This window comes from Psittacula echo (assembly GCF_963264785.1).
Source record: "Psittacula echo genome assembly, chromosome: 4".
In the NCBI taxonomy this organism is placed as follows: Eukaryota; Metazoa; Chordata; class Aves; order Psittaciformes; family Psittacidae; genus Psittacula; species Psittacula echo.
The window spans coordinates 24,097,435-24,118,726 of record NC_137738.1 but is presented as its reverse complement, the minus strand read 5'-3'; the positions used below and the strand labels follow the sequence as shown (position 1 = coordinate 24,118,726).

Here is a 21,292-nt window from a genome sequence, read left to right as displayed (position 1 = left end):
TAATACTATTTGCTATAGTGAACAAACCCATAGAGGCTATTGAGTTTTAATTTGCAAGCCTATTACTGGGTGCTAGTTCTAAAATTTCGTTTGATCTCTTCCCATCTGAGTTTTAAGTTACTATATAATGGAACTGCTGTAGCATCTGCTTCACCATTAAACACAGCCTTCTTCCTTCACCCCATTCCACCACTACTAAAAGCAGGCAGGCCCCAGCTAACAAGTGCCTTAGCAGATGAAACCACTAGTTGGTCCTCTTGCTTGTTTGGGATGGTTCCTATGACTTCGTGGTGTTCTTCCTTATAATGTGTTCATGGCCATGGTGAAATGAGGAGTGGTGGTTTCTTGGAGTTTAGAGGAATAGTTTTGTCATCTTCTCCTGGGTTATAATAAAGATGAGCTGCCTCTGTGCTGTTGTCTTAAGGTGTGCTGACTTTCATCCTTACTAGCTTACCTGTAGTGAGCTGTGCTAAAAAAGGAGAGAAGAGAAAGCCGAAAGAGTAGAGGATGTCAGTATGACCATGACTGCATTAAATTCTGTTCCTGTGCAGAGGCCCTTGGGGTTTTTTTGTACCAGTAAAGCTTCTGAAAGCTCTGAAACTTATTTTGAGATACAAAAAGCTGTCCATCTTCCTAAGGTGAATGACATTCAGCATCTTTATTATCAGGCAAATCACATGCAAATTGTTGCTCTCTAGTATGATAGCTGTACTGAAGATTACCTTGCCCTGTGGATGTAGTTCATTGTATGGTGATGTTTCAGGTATGTCTTCTGAGCTTTGAGCCTTGACCGCACTGTCTTCAATAACTTAAAGTTAAAAAAATATCTGTTAATGCATTATTAAATACCAAGCAGACTAACTTCAAACAGGGCTCAAGGAGCTGTTTTTTAAAACCAGGCAGTATTATGGAGAGAGCATGGGTTTTATATAAAACAGGTGATTATAACTTTTGTACCTACACTTAAATAAATCTGCGAATATGAAAAAGTTTTTAAAAAACTTTAGCTATGAAAAGAAATATGGTCAAGAGAATTGAATCAGTGTGTAAAGACCTTTGCCCAAGCCTCTAAGTCACAGTGCTAGCCATCGATGGCAGGAAGGAGGAAGCCACTCCGCAGGAGTCTCCCAAGAATCTGCTTTTCTTGCCTCCTGCCTTGCCAAAAGTTGCTGAACTATCACAAAATAGCAACATGCCATCCTTCAGAACCCAGTTTAGGAAAAAACTTCCTTTCATGCTTATGTGTCTGTGAACAAGAAGGCTGCAAGTAGTTTGTCCTAAATTCAGTGAAGGTGGACAAGCGAAAACCCAATGTGCATGTATAAATCAGTAAGCACCAGTTAGAACAAAAGCAGAAAAACCTTCGCGGTACTGCTACCTGAATGACCCCAGAAGCTTTGTGACTGCACTCCGCTAAGTGATATATCTATTCCCCAGGCTGTAATCATCTTCGCTACAGTATTGTCCGACAGCCCAAAGCTATGACAACCTAAATAAGTGAGCCTCTTGTTAGAAGTGAATAGCTCTTTGTAACAGGCAAGAAAATGTCTAACAAAACTAGAGCATGACAATTTATTAGTACATGTATGGAAAGCTTATATATGTACATACTACCACATGCCCCTTTTCAGCCCCTGATTTGGTAAGTTCCTTCAACAACTGCATAATGAGCTGAATCAGGGAATCCAACTGGCAGAACAAAAGGAGGAGTAAGATGTGGACAGCTTCCAGAGGGAGAACTCTACAAATGCTGTCCATTGTGCAAGGTGACAGGCTAATCCAAGAGCTTCTTCAGCAGAAGACACTGCTGTAAAAATACCTCCACCTCTTCATTTAGAAGCATTCAGGTCTTCTTAGCTTAGCTCAGTAATGGCTTTACAGGGGGTTAAAAGGAGGATAATGAAACTAGCTTCATGAAACGGACAATATTTAAGAAGAAGAAAATAGAACTCTGAGAGATCACAACTGCTTTGTTCAAGCAGGCAAAGGCAAAAAGATCAGCACCAAGATGACAGGTCAAATGTTACTTCTTTTATTGTAACGCCATGATGGCTGTGAACGGGAACACTGTTTAACTCAAACAGCTAATGGATAAAATTACAGCAAAAAGCCATCACTGAATTTCACATAGGCTAACATCACTTAACCTACATCACTCAGCTGTCATTCACTGAACTGAATTAGGAAACTGAAGTGTGTGCTTCTTGCTGGTAGGTCAAACTATACAGAGCTATCAAACACTTAAATGATGAGATGGTTAAGCCAGAAATGGCACCTTTAAGGATCTAAGTATACTGAAAAGTCCAATTTTAACTTGGATGCGTGCAATGAAAGCACGTGGATTTCACAAACCTACGGAACATCGTGCATACTGCAACTAACTTGGAACTAAAGCTTTCCCCATTCAAGACTGTTCAAAACATACTGCATCCGAAAGGACTGTATGTACAATAACCACATGCATGCTGAAAAGATTCCATAATTTGAATCCAACAGTGTTTGCGTTAATACTTTGGTGGGTTCATTTTGAACACAGTTTACAGGCTTTTGTCCTGGTTGGTAGTAACTGGTTTTTTAGAACACAAACCTTAACCACCAGAGGAGTCTCTAGCAAATTCAGCTCTGATGCTCTTAAAAACTTCTTCTGTGAGGCGGAACCATGCAGATTTGAATTCACTGGGCTGGACGCCATGAATGAAGTAGAATCTCTGCGTGGTGACTGCCAGCCACCACCCTGCTCTGCAGAACATGAAGGAACAGGACGAACCACCGAATCCAGCAATCTATTAAGAGGCACAATTTCAAACAGGAACATAAACAAATGCATGAAAAAGATTGCGTTCAAGAAATCTGAGATACTACCTAACAAAAACACTCACAGAACGAGAAACCACTTCTTCACCATTTGTACTTAATGTCCTAAATCTCTGCCTCTGAGGCAAGAATAACCCAATTTTAAGTTGCACAAGTGACGTAATGCTCATGTCAGAAGGAAATTCATCTGCCTGTCAATGCTGGGACCACTTCAAATTCTCCGCTTCTCAATGTGTTCCCCTCAGCTGACCTTTTCTTTTAACAGGTACAAAACTCAATGCAAACAGAACACTTTGCAAAGACAGAAAGAATACACACGCTTACATACACCCACACGCATGTATATTTACGAGTAGGAACCCCTTCTTGAAATACCCATTCTGTAGATCTACTATACCTGGAACGTTTCTGTGAGAATTTTGTAACTGGTGTCCCAACAAATGCATCGGGCAGCTTTGCAGCAGGGACAGGATGTGCTGGTGGTTCTGTAGCTCTAGGGCTAGAATTGAAAGGAAAATGTAACTGACTTTCATTCCCCTGAAGTGCAAACATACCAGAATTCAGGTTTATTTGAACATACGTTCTGTAGGGTCATGAACAGGCAACTACCAGCCTCTTTCTGCTCTTTGGCATTCTGCCTATTTTTAAGTAAGCACGGCAAAAACTGGGCTGGAAATGGTCAAAGATTACTATTTGATCACACAATCCACTCTATCAAGAGCCGTACACCAACAGCTTAAGGGCAATCATAGTTTCGGTTTCAGCTCTCCTAAATTCTATAAACACATCGATATATAAAATAGATGTAAAATATATATAAAATATATGTATTTGCATATATTGGATTATAGCAGAAAGTCTCTCCCTCCAAATATTACTGATGATGGTACTGATTTCTTAAATGCTATATACTATATGTGCAAAAAACCCAGACAAAGTTTTCTTCAGGTCACCTTCCCTCCAAAACACTGACATAATTGACATGGCTTTCTCCCTCTCTCTCTTTCCAAATACGCAGCTCAAGATGAAATGTTATTAAAAGGCTGCTTACCTGTCATATTGTGAGAAACTGGTTTTCTGCTCATTTCCTACCCACACTTCTCCAATTTTGGACAACACGTTACTGATGAAAGTTGCTCTTGTATGCACACGTCCTGCATTAGGTTGTCTTGCTACTGTTGATAACGGCTTTGGTCTTGCAACTGTAAAGCAAGAGGGAAAGAAGATCACCCTTGTGGAATCAAAGAGATGGTTACTTGTCCAGTATATTTGCCCTGCAAAAATTACCTTCTCTTAAGACTGATAAAGGCACATGGTGAGGCTTGGCTGTCTCTACAGCCAGCTTCCTTTGAACTCTAGGAAGGATCTTGCCATACTGGTCTAACATAGAATTTCTGGCAACTGCTGTCTTTCTCAAGCAAGGATCACAATCACCCTGACAAATGAAAAGCATAAAGCAAAATGTTAACTAATTAGAAGCAGTTCATTGTACAGCATTATCTGTGATATTTATTACTGAATAAATTTCCTCTACAGATACGGTATAACTTAAGGAAATAAAAACACCACGCCAATTTTACCTGTAGATTGGCATCCAGACTGCTTTCAGCTAGAAAATCAAAGTTGTATGAAAGGTACAAGAAATGACACACAACATGTGCTTTATTCCACAGAAATGAGTGTCACAACAAACTTTCAATAATCTGAACCATACAAAATACATGTACCTACACAACTGATTGATAAAAACAAAGCAGGATTTTTATTGAGTACAATCAGGACCAGTGAGTAACTCCTAACAGAAACGTGCACACCCCACACAACTCTTACGCTTACCTTCATCAACTGATTCAACTGCAGTGCTGGAATATAATTGGAACGCTGCAGATGGTGGACTAGAAGAAATTCATGATTCTGAACACCAGCACTGGTCTGCAGAAACTTCTTCAGACACTCCTGTGGGAAAGAACACATTGGAAAAATCTACTGTGCTTCTGCCTCTTCTCTTTCCAATTAAGATTTTTTTCTTGTCCACACTTACTTGTTCAGAGTCTGTGAAAGGCAGCTTCAGCAAGTCTTCCATTAGTCCCATCTCCTGGCAGAGCTCATACATGTGCTTTAACAGCTCTTCCGTATTTAACTTAGTCGTGTGTTGGTGCAACAGACCCCAGGCCTCCACCATGCACCTGCAGTTCATTTTGTTGAGATATAAAGGAATACCAGTAATTCATTTTGCGGAGTTGCAATGGAATACTAGCAGCATAACCAAAAAATGCCCCAAACTACTGTATTCAAAGCTTAAAGGAAATGCAGGGGTTGGTGATTTGTGCCGCTTGTTCTGCACCTTTCACAACACTGGAGTGCCAGAATGGAGGGACAGGTTCCTTTACCTATTGGACAACAACACGGTGAGGAAAAGCCGAACTTCACTACTGCTTGACATTGATGGCTTCATCATCTGTAAGTATCTGAGGGCTCGTCTGTGCTCTCCTTGGCACATGAGGGCTTGAATAATCCTCCTATGTTGCCAGGACACACTTTTCATTGTAGCTGGATGAAACAGCAGGGACAAGGAATTCTGTAGATGGTAGAGATCAGGTTTATTACGATACATACAGCCACACGTGCAACAAAGATATTCAAAAGTTTCTGACAAAATCATTAAGTCACACAGAACAAAGCGAGTGCTGTAAGAGAAGTAATTCACACTTGTCTAGGTTAATCACCCATCAGCATACAAACAGGACTACTTATAAACACATTACTAAATAATATATTATTGTTAGACTAACAGATTTGATTAACATCATAAAGAACAATCTTAAGCATCAGAAAGAACATGAATTAGGCTGAAAAGTCACTTTTGCATCCTTATGTCTCAAAGCTTGCTGCTAGAATCACAGTGCTCCTATCTAGAGTACCTAAACCATTGTTTCTGAGGAAGTGCTCAACTGGTCTACTGAGAATGACCAAAACAGCGGCTTTGAAAATTCAAATACCATCATCAAGCATTATGAAACCTGATGTCTTCTTTGTGTTAATCCATTTCCCAATAAGGTAGTTAAAACTGAATTTCAAGTCACAATTTACTGCTGAAGATGTCGCAGCAGTATTACAAAATGACTTCTAACGTTTTAGGATCAAATCTCTACCATACTTACTTCATAATCGTTGTGATCTAGAAGCCAGTAACCTTGAATAAGCTTCACAAGACCCCAAGGGATACCAAAGGCCGTTGGGAAGGAGTCAATTGAAGTCTCTGTTTTATTCGGAAAGGAATGCATGATATCTAGCAGCAAGTAAATTGCCTGACATCAAGTATCTAATTAAGGCAAATGAATTTGTCAGACCCAACACACTGCATTTAGGAAAAAAAAAATAACAAAAAAAACCAAACAAACTAAAATAAATTAAGACCTCGGAAGTGGTGGGAAGCAGAAAATACAAACGGTGGAGTTTCGCCACTTTTAAGCCACTATCACCTGAAGATACTCTGGTTGTAATCACAAAATTACATTCTAAATGAACAGCCCAAAAGAAACACTCTTGGATTTCCACAAGGTATTCGAAAAGAATCACTTCAGATATTTAAAACTTCAGTTGTCAGCTCAGCCTGGAAAAGGGACGGTTTGGGCAAAATTCAGGTACTGGTAAACCACTGGTAGCAAAACTTCTGCTCTGAAGCAGCACAGGTTTGTGCATCATTCCAGTAAGGAGCCATTTGCCAGCAACAAAGCTGCTTCAGCAAATCAAAAACTGGGTTCCATTTTGAGAAAAACTAAGGGACGGTTTTGTCTTTAACATTTCTTAGTAAACCTGCTTTCCCACAGCGGAAAAGATACGAAGGTGCATATACTGAAGGTGCAAGGAGAATTACTAGAAAGGATACAATTGCGTGTTTGTAGCTCTCTTCAATGCTTTCTAGCAAATAGAGATCCAGCAGGGCCTGAAAGGGGAAGTTACAAGTTGTCAAAAAGCTCCTGTCTGTCAGAAATCACTGGCTTTTGGGTGGGGGTTGGTTGTTGTTGTTGCTGCTGTTTTCAGTGAACATAACACCTACGTGTAAACTAGCGGGTGGGTATTTCCCAGTTCCTCCTTCATCTCTCTGCCACAGCTTCTCAACTTGGTCTCCTAACTGGGAAACCATTCCATCAATCATCAAGCAGTCAGAATCCCATTTTCCTCTGAAAAAAAAGGTAGCAAGGATTTGGACAGAGCCAAAGACTAAGTCCAGCCACTCAGTGTAAGAATTTCCTTCTGTCAACACAAAGCAAAAGCTCCCATAACTCAAAGAAAGTAACAAACACACAGAGGCCTGAGCATGGCTTGAGAGGCACAGGAAAGATATTTCCAACTCAGATGAAAAACATTTGTTGTATTACTTGTATTACCCAAGGAAAACTAAGTTTTTAAAGTGCCAGAAATAACCACGCTCATCCTGTCTAACAGAGGAAACATAACAGTACCTAAGTACCACGACTGTTCCTTATGCCAAATCCAATGCTTTAAATTGAACTGTTCCAACACACAGGTGGGAGACAACATAAAGGAAGTTTCAGATTTGTTTCTCAGCATCTTACTTTGGTTACTGAAATAAAAGTGACTGTCACAAAGCCGAGCAAACACAAAATTTTAGCAGCATCTTAACAGCATCTTTTATGTTTCTCTACACACACCACTGCAATTACGGATGGCTGAACGTTCTTCAAAAGTCTTCTGCTGACTGCGATTTACCTTGTCACTGAATTTGCAGTGTACTAGAGATTACTAGTACTAGCCTTACCCTGATAAACGTCCAAGTTTCTGTCGATGGCCAGTATAGTATCTCTGAATCAGAGGATAATTGTAGGAAGGTCTAGACAAATGCATAGCATCATCTACAGGCAATAAAGTAAAAGCAAGTTAAAGAAATAGTATCACATTTTTAAAGTAAAATTTTTGACTCGAAATACACAAGATGATATAAACGAAGCATCAAGAAGCAGCCTACAACTCTGAAAGTCGCCAATCCTTCTTCTGCCTTTGCTAAGAGATAAAAGCTCAAGCATGACTAAGAATGTTGCGACAGGAATTACTTAGTGGACACTCTCTTTGTTACATGCATTACTACACTTGATACTTACCTAAACCCTCTGGGAGGAGATCGGATCGACAGAACCAGATAACCACTTGTGCATACAAAGAAATGAGGCTGGTTACCACCTGCTTATTTCTCAAGTCTGCACAACCTGAAAAAAAGGCATGACATGATTTTTGCTATGGAATTCCTTTCATTCTGACAAAACCCCCTTCATCAGACCAATAGAAAATACAAAAATGTGTTGGCATTTTTCAATCTGTTTCACATTGATATTTGAAGAAAACCCCACAAAAACCACCAAAGCAAAAAGCAACTCCAATGAAGAAGCAGATTCACTAAAGATAAAACAAAAAGTAATGATAATAATAAAGCCTGAGCTATTAAATACATTCATGAATGAGGCATCTGTTTTTCACGTAGCACAGACTTCTATGACAGCAAAGGGATGTTTTATTTTTCCTCACTCTCCCAAGAAGAATTCCTAATATAAAAAGCAATAGAAACTCAAGTCACCTACATTACCAGTTACTTATTTATGCTTCCATCATGGTTTTTAGTAATTTGCATGCAATTCGGCTTCTTACTGAGTACAGCCTCCTACATCCCTTGCCTGAAGTCCAACAACAAATTATTTCCCTTGCATTAATGCATAGTAAGAGGTAGTCCACATTTCTCAGATTTAAGGCTCTCGTGCCAGCTGACTTGGACAGTCTTCTAATCATCAAAAGCAATAAAAGCTCATGTTTCCACAATTACAACGCAAGCCTAATTCCAAATCGTAGTAAAACATACCAAAAGATTTTGTAAGACTCTTACAAACCTTTTTCTGTAAGCTCCTGTGCCTCTCTTAGAAAACAATTTAAGATTGTGCTAAGGTTGCTCAGAAGCAACTGGCAGTGCTGAAGAGACTGTAATGTCTGCGGGTCAATGAAGTTGCAAGAGCCATCAAACAGCGGAACACCTTTTCAAGAAGAAGAAATGTCAAACCATTACATTGACTGAAGAAGCTCAAGTAGAAACAATGACTTTCTGTGTGCACAATGACTACACTGGTACTCACCGATTTGGTCAAATTCATGTTTTGCATAGATCACTTTGTTCCACGTCCACTCAAGAACAAACCGTAAATTAGCAGCAGAATTTGGCTGCTCTGTAAAAAAAGAAAACCAGAAATTCATCCGCAATCTCAGGCCAAAAAAGAAAATCTATCATAAAGGCAACCTAGGAAGTATTACCTTCAGATGTCCAGTGTTTAATGCATCCAGTCAGAAGCTCTAAAGAACCTGTGTGGACAGCAGCTGACAATACCGCTTGTAACTGCTCCTCCTAAACGTAACAGACAACACAAAATGAGAATCTTATGCGCTTTCAGTACCTGAACCATCAAGAGCATTTCCACCGCTACACTCATTTACACATCACAAGGTCTATCAGTACACGTGTTAATAATGCCACATTGTTTTGCTTAATTCCAGCCACAAGCAGGACTGCTTCTTGACCTGAGGAGCACATCGCAGTTTCCCTCACATTCCAATTGATGCTAATTCTAATATTTTTGTATGCCTCTGCATCCCAGTCTTAACGCACTGAGATGCAATTAACTCTTCTCAGTAATATCCTCTGCTAATACCCTTTACACGTATTGCGTAGTAAGTTTGCCTTCAGGAAAGCATGAAGGGGACCAAACAAATACAACCAGGAAAGATTGGTTGTGCAGAAACAGTCGAGCGATGGTTAAGCAGCTTTCCACACTACGAAGACATGAAGCAGTTCTAAACCATTAAGTTGTAACTTTCTAAAATGACAGAAATGAACCATTTAAATTCTAACATGTTTAAATTTTAGGCAGTTGAAACACAGTATAATCATGTAGCGGTGATCCTCGAGAAGGAATCCGTTCCGAGGACGTCTATGCACAGGTATGCATAGACTTGCAAGATTAAACAGCAGCTTTTTTCAGCTGCTGTTTTGATACTCCTTCATGGTGAAATGATCCTTCATAAAATTTTACTTTTTGTTAGTTTGGGGTTTTATAAACACATTAAAAACTTCTTCTAAGAGAAAGATGCTCCATGTTGCACATGACCAACTTCGGCTTCATACTTCCTGCTGCATTTCTGTCACACAGAATTAATAGACGGGCCGCTAAAGACAGGTGTAAGGGGGCTGTTCTCAGTCAAACTCAGTCACCTAGATATGAGAATACCAGTACTAAGTTAATACCAGCTCGTAACCAAGAATACTAGCTGGCTGACTAAGTTAACACTCGCATTTCAATGCAACTTGCACATAACACAAAAATCAGATTATAATGTCTTGCAGCCCCCACAGCCCCACCAGACAAAATGGATGTATTTCCCCCTTGACTCCCTCGTATGCACTCACCTGACTCAAATTGGAGGGCTGGACATCCGCAAGTCTTGGAGACAGCAGGCCAGCAGCAAGACACCTATTGTAGCTATCCTGAATGGCTTCACTTACTGAAGGGCCAGATTTCTTCAAAAAATTCAAGGTCTGGAAAGCCAGGTTAAGACAGCATTATTATTCAGTCACTAAGGATGACCGCTAAGAGAAGCAATGCAAATGTTCCCTGCAGCTGCCAGAAAGCCTGTCCCACTAACATGCTTTAGGTTGCCAGTCTCAAAGAGCATGCATTCATATCTAGCCTTAAAAGACAGCAGGAAACCAAGAGTTCCGTTTTATACAAAGAAATCCTGTAATATAAAACATCAGCCCTTGCAATGCTGTATTATTTCCTAGCTTGCCTGTCAAGACACAGGGCTTCCCATTCCCCAAACACTGACACAATGTTCATTGCTAGCTAAAACTAGCACGCAACTTGAAATCACACTCTAGGAAAATCTGCCTTAGGTTGGAAATACATAGTGAGCTCAAACTTAATTCAGTTTCAGAAACTTAATTCAGAACTTCAATTCCATTCTTGGTCACAATCTGTACAGTGTCTCAGAAGCTATAATTTGGCCAAGTCAGAGAGACAAAACACTGATTTCTTCTTAAGGAGTTAAATCATTTTTCATTTTCTCCATTCTGTCCTCCTTCTTCAAGCTACTCAGGCATCAAAACCCAACCTCAAGACTATACAGGCACTTTGGCAGCTGGGTAACAAAAAAGGTAACCACGTGCCCTGATTTCCACAACATTTTCGTTCCTGCTTCTCAAGCAATGCTGTGCTCCTTTCCAGACATTCAATCCCTGCTCGTGCCTCAATAGGAGGCAACCGCAGTTTTACATTCCCAAGAGGGACATTGCCATGGCACAAGACACTTGCAGTGATGCATGTGGGTGGGCAGGATGAGCGTAGTCTCTGGCACTGAAAGCAGTGCACTGGAAAACCTAGGAAAGGTACATCTCAATAAAGATACAGGAAAAGATCACCTCCTTCTGGAAGCCGGTGCAAGTCATATGAACAACTCCAGACTTCAGCAAGCACGTACCATCTGCGGAAACAAGGAAAGTTTGATAGCCTGCTGTTATGAGCAGTTTACATGTTTTAAATAGCAGTACCTGGAAAGACACAACTGAGCACCCATTTTCTTCATCAGATCACTTACAAGTTTTTTCTACTATGTAATTACTGCCTGTAGTAATTTTATCTCTGGTGCTATTAAGGTGCTGTGCTTCAAGCTTCAGTTCAAAGTCATTTCATTTGGTGACCATCACCACTTCCCAGACTACATTACAAAAGCAACAAACCCCAAAACTCAGCAGACTGCCAGAAATGTTTCACAGTATTCAATATCTTGTTAGGACAACGTAACTCTCAAGGTATCGAGTACTGCCAGTTATTGGGTTGGTGGGGGTTTGGTGTTCTCTGGTTTGTTTTGCTTTTTGAGCCACCAACAACAAACAAAAGAACCAGTAAGCGGCATCTGACCTCTATTTTAGCTTATCACTATCAAAAGCAGGGAAATACCTACCAAAATTATAGTTGCCTGGATGAAAAAATTGCTCAGGTGGTGGATAAGAAGGAGGAACTCCCCGACTCAGACTCCGCTCATGTACCACAATATCCAAAATGAGATTTGAAGAAGTCATGGTTATTACAGAATCCAGTGACCACAAGGCAAAGTAGGGGCAATCGTGAAGGAATTCTTCTGGCCTTAAAGAAAACAAGTGTGTAAGTGAAACACTGACTTTCCAATGAATTATTTGTTAAGATTCTGGAAAGTACTACATAAAAATCTACCTTAGTGAATCTGGCATTTGAGCATGGTACCAGCGATTAATGTCAAATACACCCAAATAGGTAGATGGGTTTGCCTGACCATAGGTATTCACTTGCCAGCTGAAGATTGATACACTGGTGTCAGGAGATATTACTGTAAAAGACAAGACGTTGTTTCTTATTTGTAGAATTGATGATATAGCTGATATTTTTAACACACCACTTTCTATTTGGGCTTAATTCTGTTATATCACTCATGAAACATGATCCTTCGTAAGAATAATAATAATAAAAGAAGTATGGAATAGCAAACACCTCTGTGATAGGTTTCAGTCATACTATCCCTTTTTCTTCTTCAAGTGGTATAGTTCTAAGCCAAATAAACACTTTTTAGATAATTCCATTTTCCATGGATTAAGAGACGATCAAGGCTGGATGAATAGTTTAGCAAAATAATTTGCTAGGAACATGTACATTGCTACTTTCAGAAAGCATACAAATAACTAATTTATGCACTTGCAGAACTCATTTGGCATTCTGAATTTTCAGATTTGACTAAATTACAAGTTTTAAGAATCACTTCTTTACAGCATATTCAGAATCAAAGAACACAATTAGCCACAAAAGAAATAAATAAAAGAACAAAACCCAATAAAGAGGAAATTGCAATAAAGATTTTAACCTCAAACATTCACAATATTACTCTCCACTTCTCTCAACAAGCAACATGGTCTGTCTGCTCAGGGGAGAATGCATTCTCCAGATGTAAACAAAGAATGTGTATATGATATGCACACACAGACTAAGGAACCAGAAGGCAGTTTGTCTGGCAAAATGTTTCTCTGCTCTCTGTTGAATTCATCATCATTACTGTTCAGGGATCCTCACACACTTTACTGTGTTCCATTGTGCACTTCTTTGCTGTTTCAGTTTTGTCAGCTGCTGAAACTGGCTTTCAAGTTATGACTTCTTTTCATGATTCAGAGGATAGCTTAACTGCTGGCTTCAACCCACACCCAACACAAGCTCATGTTTGCTACAACTTAAATTGAGCAGGTTCTGAATAAAAGCTAATTAGAAACGATCAGAAAAATCACAGGCACATCTCACATAATTTTTGGTTGTTTGATGGTCCTAACACACATTGCTATAGCATGTCAGCAAGCATAAAATAAAACATTTTTTCCCTGATCGAAGTCTCATGTGGCTTTACCACCCAAGTTTTCCTTTTCAATGAGCCAAAGAAGCTAGTCCATACAGATACTCAAGACTTGCACACTAGGGGTACAGAACATCATTCACTGCTTAGATTCCCAAACCATTTCCTTTACAGTAAGCAAACACAGGCATCAGAACAAACCTCCATTAACTCTATCCTCTCTGTCAACGTGGTTGCGAAATTTTTCCATGGTCTGACAGCTGAGTAACTTAGTATTGCTGGTCTGCCCTCTCAAGGGAAAGACTCCACTCGTGAGCTCTAAACTGTACCTTTCATCACAGTATTCCAAACACTGGGGTAAAATAGAAGAGACAGAAAGTAATTTTGAGATAAAACCATACATTATATCTTAATAGGAAATATTATCTATTTATCTCTATGTAATATAATATGCATATTATAGTGTATATTTCCCATGATCTTATTTCTGATAGCAAATAGAAACTACATTTGACATGCATGAGAATTGGGGCTCAAATTTTAACACATAGTCCCTATAGAAAAGAGCACTGTGATAAAAAAATAATTTCTATTTCATTCCATAACTATTGAGAATATGCAAGAGAAAGTATCAAAATAAGAGGAAAGATTTGCTCTGGATTAAGATTACTTTCTCCTCAAAGAGTTTGGAAGAGTTTTATACATACTACAGAATAGACTTATACAGTATACAAACACGTTATTTGTTAAGAGATCTGAGACATAATATCTCATATTTTTAACACATCATCTTCAGAACCAGTTCTAAAAAATGTATGTATACACTTCTGACCAAATCACGCCACTTTTTACTGCATTTCCATATTTTGCTGGCTTTAAGAGTAACCCAGCCAACAAATAGAAGTTCTCTTTCCAGCTACTAAGCTTCAGCATCAACACTTAAGAGACACTCGAGGTACATTTCACTTGAAGTCCGCCTGGCAGAGCTCAAAAGAAAAACAAGAATATTAAACAAGGATCAGAAATTAATAAAGAGACTGCAAGGGAGAGGCAAGACCTTAATTTAAGAAAGGCTGACAGAAAGAAGCTTCTCTGGGTCTAAAGTTTGCTTACACAAAGGTATTCAAAGCCCTGTCTTCTTCAGCTACACGTCATTAATTTGCTGTTTAAATTAAGAACAATTTTATTTCTAAAGGCTGTTTCCTCCTGCACAATTGTATTCCTTTGGGCTCTTCGCAGATGACTCTAGTTGGAACACATGACGCTGTAGTATAAAATTGTTGTGGCTTGCCAAAAAGCACAAAGGCCAGGCCCAAGAAGACTCAGAAAACGATTTCTTTTTTTGTCTGCCCTGAGTTCTAATGGTTTAACATCAGCCCCTCCAACTTCACTAATTGTCATTCAGAGAAAATTACTATCTTCAGCTTTTCACACACATGCATGTCTTACCTCATACATGACTTGTCCTGAAGCCAAGCGTTTTCTGTCACCAAATGCTAACTGCAACAGATGTAAACTCACAACATCACCTTCACTGAAAAAGAAATAAATGATGAAATTTGATTACAAAGCTGCTCTATAGTTCTCATTATTATTTCATAAGACCTAGACTGAAGTTATCTTAATAGCATGCTCTTGTCAAAAAGAAAAACACCACTTCCCAAAACATGACAATGGGTCACATTTAGCCACTAAAACAGAGAGGAGAAAATGCGGACACTAACAGCTTCAGTGGCAAATGCCAGCCATACCATGTGAAAGCTCTAAGACGTTGCACGGATCAAAATGTCTTGGAAACAGTTCTTCACAGTGAAGAGTCTGTGATCAGAACTGCTTTAAAGTCAAACTTTACAAGACTGCAACTCTGTGAACAGCTGAGCTGATCACATAGCTTGGTGATGCTGAGAGAAAGAGCTTTCTCCCTCTTCCTTCCCACCAAAGCCCCAGTCCCTCTCCTGCATACGCTGCATCTTCCACACCCTGATTGGATTCACCAGCCCAGCAGGAAAACACTGACTTCACTCCTGAACAGGGATCGTTTTCTGCCACATGAGCTGAACCAGCTCACAAGGGCTCCAAAGAATGCTGAAGCAGGGTCAAGGAAATCAGCAATACTGTCACCTCCTCCTTCAGAGGCAGAAGGCTGCTATATCAGCATGTTTAGTCTTCCAGATCTGCAGCTTCAACTACTTTTATTGGTGTTTTGATACCATGGGGGGAAATACAAACAAATTGCGAAGCTGTCATCAAGAAACAAAGGAAATCATTTAAGAATGCAAGCACAAAAATACAGCCACTGTTGTTCTGCCTTCTTTTCTGAAGGTAAGAACTAGGAACTGTTCACGTCTGCTAAACCCTGTGAAAACTGCATTGCAAGCTTAACACCTCTCATACCTGAGTGTATCTCCCACACAGCTAAGGAAGTTCTAACAGATTTACGTGTAGCAACTGTATGTTAACAAATATATAAACCGGTAATAATTCAGTGGCTTATAGTAAGGTTTTATTCACCTTTCTTGTGTAGACTGGACAGCCCACAAGTAGCAACAATTGCGAGGGTCATTCTCGGGCTCTTGAAAAGTAACAGCATAGACAGGAATCCTTCCTCCTTCAAGCTGAGAGTGGTGCCTGCAGGTTTCAAAAAAGAAAAAGAGAAAAGGTGAGCCTACTGGCCCTAGTTTTTGTAAAGGGTAGAAGCATTTTCTGAGCAGAGCACTTTGCGTCCTTATCCCCAAAGGACAGAAGGGCACACCTCCAGCTCAATCTAGTGAGACAAGGAAGCGCACTACTTTGTATGCAACAGTCAAGAGGTGAGGAAATTGCTGTCCATCCCATGCAAGAACCTTGGTTTATGTCCTCCTCTACCTGAGGAGCAGGAACATAAACGATTACTTCAGCTGCCAGGAAAAGACTCTTCCTGCTGGTGTAGCCTACTTCAGTATTGAACTAAAAATGCAGCACAGCTTCTAAACCTATTTAGAACAGCACCAAACAGAAATAGTTTCTCTTTACTTTACTTGGACTGTGGAAAGCACCTTTCATGCAGACTTCTGAACCTTGTTTGCACCTTCACAATCTATGCTTGCCACCTATTTATTCCTCCACTGTCTATTAATGCATCCAAGAGTTTCCGGTGAGTCACTGCAGATTTGCTAAAGTGGATAAATGAGATTTCAAGTGAGGCTGCTCATTGGTAGATTTAAGATCATCTCTTAATTCTTCTATTGCTTATGAATTCACATGTCCCTTATTCTCATTTCCAAGTGTTCCAAGCAAACTGTCATGAACAGGCATCTTTGCCATTTCAGTCTCTGACAAAGTTCTCTTTATACTAACATACTTCCATGAAGCAAAAAACTAGAGATTCTTGCACCTCCAGGCATGGCAGAGTGTAAAGGCCTACTTACTCCCTCTTCAAAGTTTTCATATTCCATAGCGATAGGCTGCCATCAGAAAAACCCACGGCAAGCTGATTGCTTCTGCTTATGTAGCACAATGTTGATATTGATGTTCCTGATGGATTTTGTAATTCAAAACAGAGCTGTCTCCCTTCTCCAGTCACAATTTCTCTTCTTCGTAAAATTTGAGCAGGAATTCTGGTGACAACTTCTAGATCTACACACACAAAACCACACAATAAATGGATGTGGTATGCTATTGCAATTGCATTTTAAACACTGACATGACTGCACATGTGATGTAACTCTACTATTTCCTGCTTATTACCCATTCATGCAACACTTCTTTTGCTATTTCTATGTGGGTATCTTCAAATAACAGAAGAATTCCCTGACCAGACAGGAATTCTCACATGCATTTCAAAACCTAGTAAGCCCCTCACAGACAGATTCTTCTTGACTCTGTAAACCAGGAGTCTCGGCCTCCTGAAGAGTGATTTGAAGGGATGTCAACTCCTGAAGCCACTCCTATAGCAGTCACAACAATGTATGCACTCCGAGTACACAAACTGGAGATTTCATTCATCCAAATGCATGATTATTCTAAGTCAGACTTATTTTCAAAAATGAGCCCCAGATTTGTCTCAAGTCATTTAACAGGAGCAGGAGAACATTCCCTAGAAAGAGAGGACCTCTGATACAACTTCCTATCAGGCATTCCTATCAGTCAGAACTGACTCTCATGGCAAAATTCCTGCATCTCACAGGCAAGAATCATAGGGACATACAGGCTAGATGGAGGGTATTTATAACATTAGAAGGAGTATTAAGCCACTCCCTACCACTTTTAATCGGTTCAGGACTATACCATGTTAAACCACCACCTGTAATCACCAGCCATAAATGTCCACACGCTAAAATCCTCCAAGTGGGATATTTAAAAGATAAAAATTTCCTTACTTTTAAATTCAAGTTTAAAAAATTCAAGCTTACCTGATGCTTCTATTTCAGTCTGACTGCAAGACAAATCATCCAGACAAAGGTCAACCAGAAGCAGATGTCCAACATCTGTAGCTACCACTGCCACTCCAAAGAGCCATCGCAGACTCTGATGCAGGTGCCAAGTGCTCACATTGGCTCCTCCGTCGTTAGTTATGGGTTCTATAGCCGTTACCTACAGGAAAACAACAAGGGAACATTTAAGCTGTGTGACAAGCTGCAGAGAAATCACTCCCAAGTGAAGCCAGAATTAGCACATCAGACACAAGGTCTCAAAGACAAAGCATTTTTTCCAATTATATCATGAAAAAAGAAGAAGAGAAAAAAACCCAAAAAAACCACTACCAAAACAACCAAACATCCTGTACAAAAATATGCCCCTGCCTTCTATTTACTAGACTTCTTATTTAACTGAATTAATTTCCACTTAACTGGTGCATTCTATTACTGCAGCTTACCAATTTCCATTTCCTACTTCGAAGTAATTAACTCAAAAAACCCACAGAAAAACAGTTATATACAAAAAACTTTATCATATGTAAGGGACTTAAAACTAAATCTAGTTCTCCCACTGCTCATAGGTCAGTATGTGACATGGTTCTTGCTATCCTTTCCCAATACCCAGCCTAATTAGATTTAAGAAATGAAACCTAGCAAAGCTATGTCGTCTTTCACAAAATTTACTAGTTGATTATTTGCTTATGTGAGCACATAGCTTGCCTTTTCCTCTAAACTCTACGGTTTATGAAGGTGATAGGCAAACTAACACAGTGGAGTACTAACCAAACTCATACCTGTAGGAATTACCACAATACAAATGCTTCCTACCAGTAATCACTCTGTAGCATTACAAACAAAACTCCACCTGGATTCTAGAAAGTCAATCCAAATCATGTTACAGAAAGCTGAGTAGGAAGTGAGTATTTTCTTTGTTGCAGATTCTAAGATGATAAAAATATAGTGAACCTTCATATTCTCTTAATGCTGACCTTGTTTACATTAGACAATGAGACCAGAGGAGATTAAATCATTTGAGCTTATTATGATATTATTATGATATTTGAGCTTATTATGATATTTGAGCTTATGTGGTACAGCAAATAGATCAAATTAGTAACATTACAGCAGTGTATCCTATCTACACAGAGTATTCAATAAGCAGAGATTCAAGGACTGCAGATTGAAAGACAATCTCTCAACAATCTGTCAGGTAATGCACTAAAGGCTCTGTTTTCCTATCCTAAGTCAGCATAAAAATATATTCTGCTCTAAAGTCACCTGCTTGCTAGTTCGAGATTCATGGGAATGTGCCTAAGTCCTTTACAGCACAACTATGGAAGTTTGAGATATTTTAAAGACGGCATTTCTGAGAGAAATTAACCATTAAGAAATGTATGTTGCAGACACTTTCAAGAGTGGTGGTTTTTCATTTATCACTCTAGCAAAAAATTAAAAAAGAAGATTGTTTTCTATGCCTTTTTGGTGGAAGTGGAAAATGAGGTAGGTATGTGCTCTACAATAAAACAAGAAAACTTTTTTTACTTTTAGTAAACTCAAAAGATAATGGTTGATGCAAGGTAGGAAAAACACCTCCAAAGCTTTTCTTGAAACATGGCTAGGCAGCACCTAACAGCTTAAAAGCTTTGTTTTTCTGATTAAAAAGTACGTACCCTTCCTGGAAGAACAACTGCTTTAACCACTCTTGATATTGCAAGGTCGTACAGACAGAGCACACTTCCCTCTGCTTCTTCCAACCCGACCAGCAGTCCAGTTCTCTTCTGCCAGGAAAACTCCTTTACCACACGAACAGTGGGGGGCTGTTCATTTACTCCACCAAAACGATAAGCAGAGAGCCGCTCTCCTGTCACAGAGTTCACTACCTCAAGCTGAGGACCACACGCCAACCAGGCCAGGACATTTCTCCCTGGAAGAGAAAAGAAAGCTGATGAAAGCAAATCTTCAACAGAAGACTGGAACAGCTGATAAGTCACTGTCACTGCCCCTGTCCTTCAAGACATGGACCTAACAAAGGAAAACCAATTTACCTAATTCTCATCAAGTATTTAAAATCACCCACTGTAATCCTCAAGCAATACATCTCTAGAATAAACAACCCTATTATTTGCATTTGTCATTCCTGCAAAGAAGAATTCTGGTTGTTCGGGATATAGAGATATATTGATCTATAGTCTTTGTACCATATTCATCTTGGCCTTGCTAGAAATCATCTGAACACACACAGGATTATAAGTCTTAAAGCCTACTTCAAATGTAACAAACCTAAACCACTTCATTGCTACTTTATTAAATTCACTGCATTGGGCAGGAACTTGGACTTCAACAAGAAATGAGCCTAAAACAACACTGCATGAGTAAATGGAAACTTTTACATGTGCTGATCACAGAAAGAACTTAATGTATGTTGTTTCACTGAACTACTTCAAGCTCAAAGAAGTATTAATCCAATTACTGCTCCTACACTCAGTTAGATAAATTCTACCTGGTCTAAAAGGAGCCTATACATATGCATAGGCACCCAACTTTACCTTCAGATCACCTAGGAAGTCATCTACTTACTCTTCTTACGCACTTTCAGCAACTCTCACTGGGTACCCATCTGTGTCCCATTAATACTTTGGAAATACGGCTGCAGCGATACGCAGTGCTACCCTCTCCCTTCTGATTTTATTCTGAACAGAAAGCAGGGGCTTTTGCCTCTCTAACACTGTAGAGGAACTATTGCTGCATGTGATGTTATGATGGTCCTGAAGCTTGAGCTGGTACAAATCAATATGGCCCAGAAGATCACTCTGACTTTTTTGAAAACCATTTTTTCGAAAACCACTTTTTCTTTAATTAAGAACTGGGGAGGGCTAACTGACTCAGTATGTTGAAGGTAATTATTTTAATAGCACAAGATTGGTGCAGGATGTTGTCATTTCAAAGTTTAACTATACTAATGATTTAACATTAGCATTTTTAATGGCTAAAATACCCTTTTCGTCCTCTTGGAACCTGATGCATCTTAACAGCACCAACTAGACACAGTTGATGCTACGACCCTATGCTTTCAGGCAACCTCCAGACAAGAATCAATTTCTACAAGATCAAATCTAAAGGAAAACGCTCACCTCCAGAAAACTTCCCACACAGCACAGAGTCCAGGCTTATCTCATCTTCCCCAAGTGCCTGAATAGTCACCTCTGGAAACCGCAGCAGACTGCTCGTTGCCCGAGCCCTTAGGTCTCGCATTCTTCACTGTAAGTAAAGAAAAACATGCAAAACCACACTCGTGTCAGCAATCAGTATTTTTGAGATTAACAAAAGTTTCATCAGCACACAGGAAAAATCTCTTATGAGTCGCCTGAAGCTCTTCTCCTTAGAAAAATGGCAATCAGGACAGCTTTTGATCTCTCAACAGAGCACAAGCAGAATCCTTTGCTTTTCTGACACCTGTGAGATCACCAACAAATAGTGATGCGCAAGTCTTGACAAGTAACAGAAAAGAACCCAGTACATGGAGTTCAAGTTCAAATCTGCTCACATGGGTTTGTGAGGGGCAACCTGACAAGAACTGTCTTTTAAAAAGCTTCTCAGAAAGAGATGTAAGTTTCCATTTGTCCTTTTCTTTATTGTCCTTTTCTTTATTGTCTTTT

General features: G+C 39.6%; 1 protein-coding gene across 1 annotated transcript; it reads right to left on the bottom strand.

The window, feature by feature from the left end:
• Positions 1-633: 633 nt before the first annotated feature.
• LOC308220074 (protein ELYS-like) lies at positions 634-20,888 on the bottom strand (the record flags this gene model as incomplete). Its single annotated transcript, XM_080615863.1, is given in 29 exon segments — positions 634-729; positions 732-808; positions 958-973; positions 2,588-2,783; positions 3,212-3,313; positions 3,866-4,016; positions 4,102-4,249; positions 4,639-4,770; positions 4,856-5,000; positions 5,205-5,392; positions 5,976-6,122; positions 6,704-6,760; positions 6,875-6,998; positions 7,598-7,691; positions 7,938-8,042; positions 8,715-8,855; positions 8,955-9,044; positions 9,130-9,220; positions 10,280-10,408; positions 11,291-11,352; positions 11,833-12,014; positions 12,102-12,234; positions 13,441-13,591; positions 14,689-14,773; positions 15,751-15,867; positions 16,647-16,854; positions 17,631-17,811; positions 19,307-19,560; positions 20,768-20,888. Coding segments are annotated over 29 exon segments (3,723 nt in total).
• Positions 20,889-21,292: the final 404 nt, after the last annotated feature.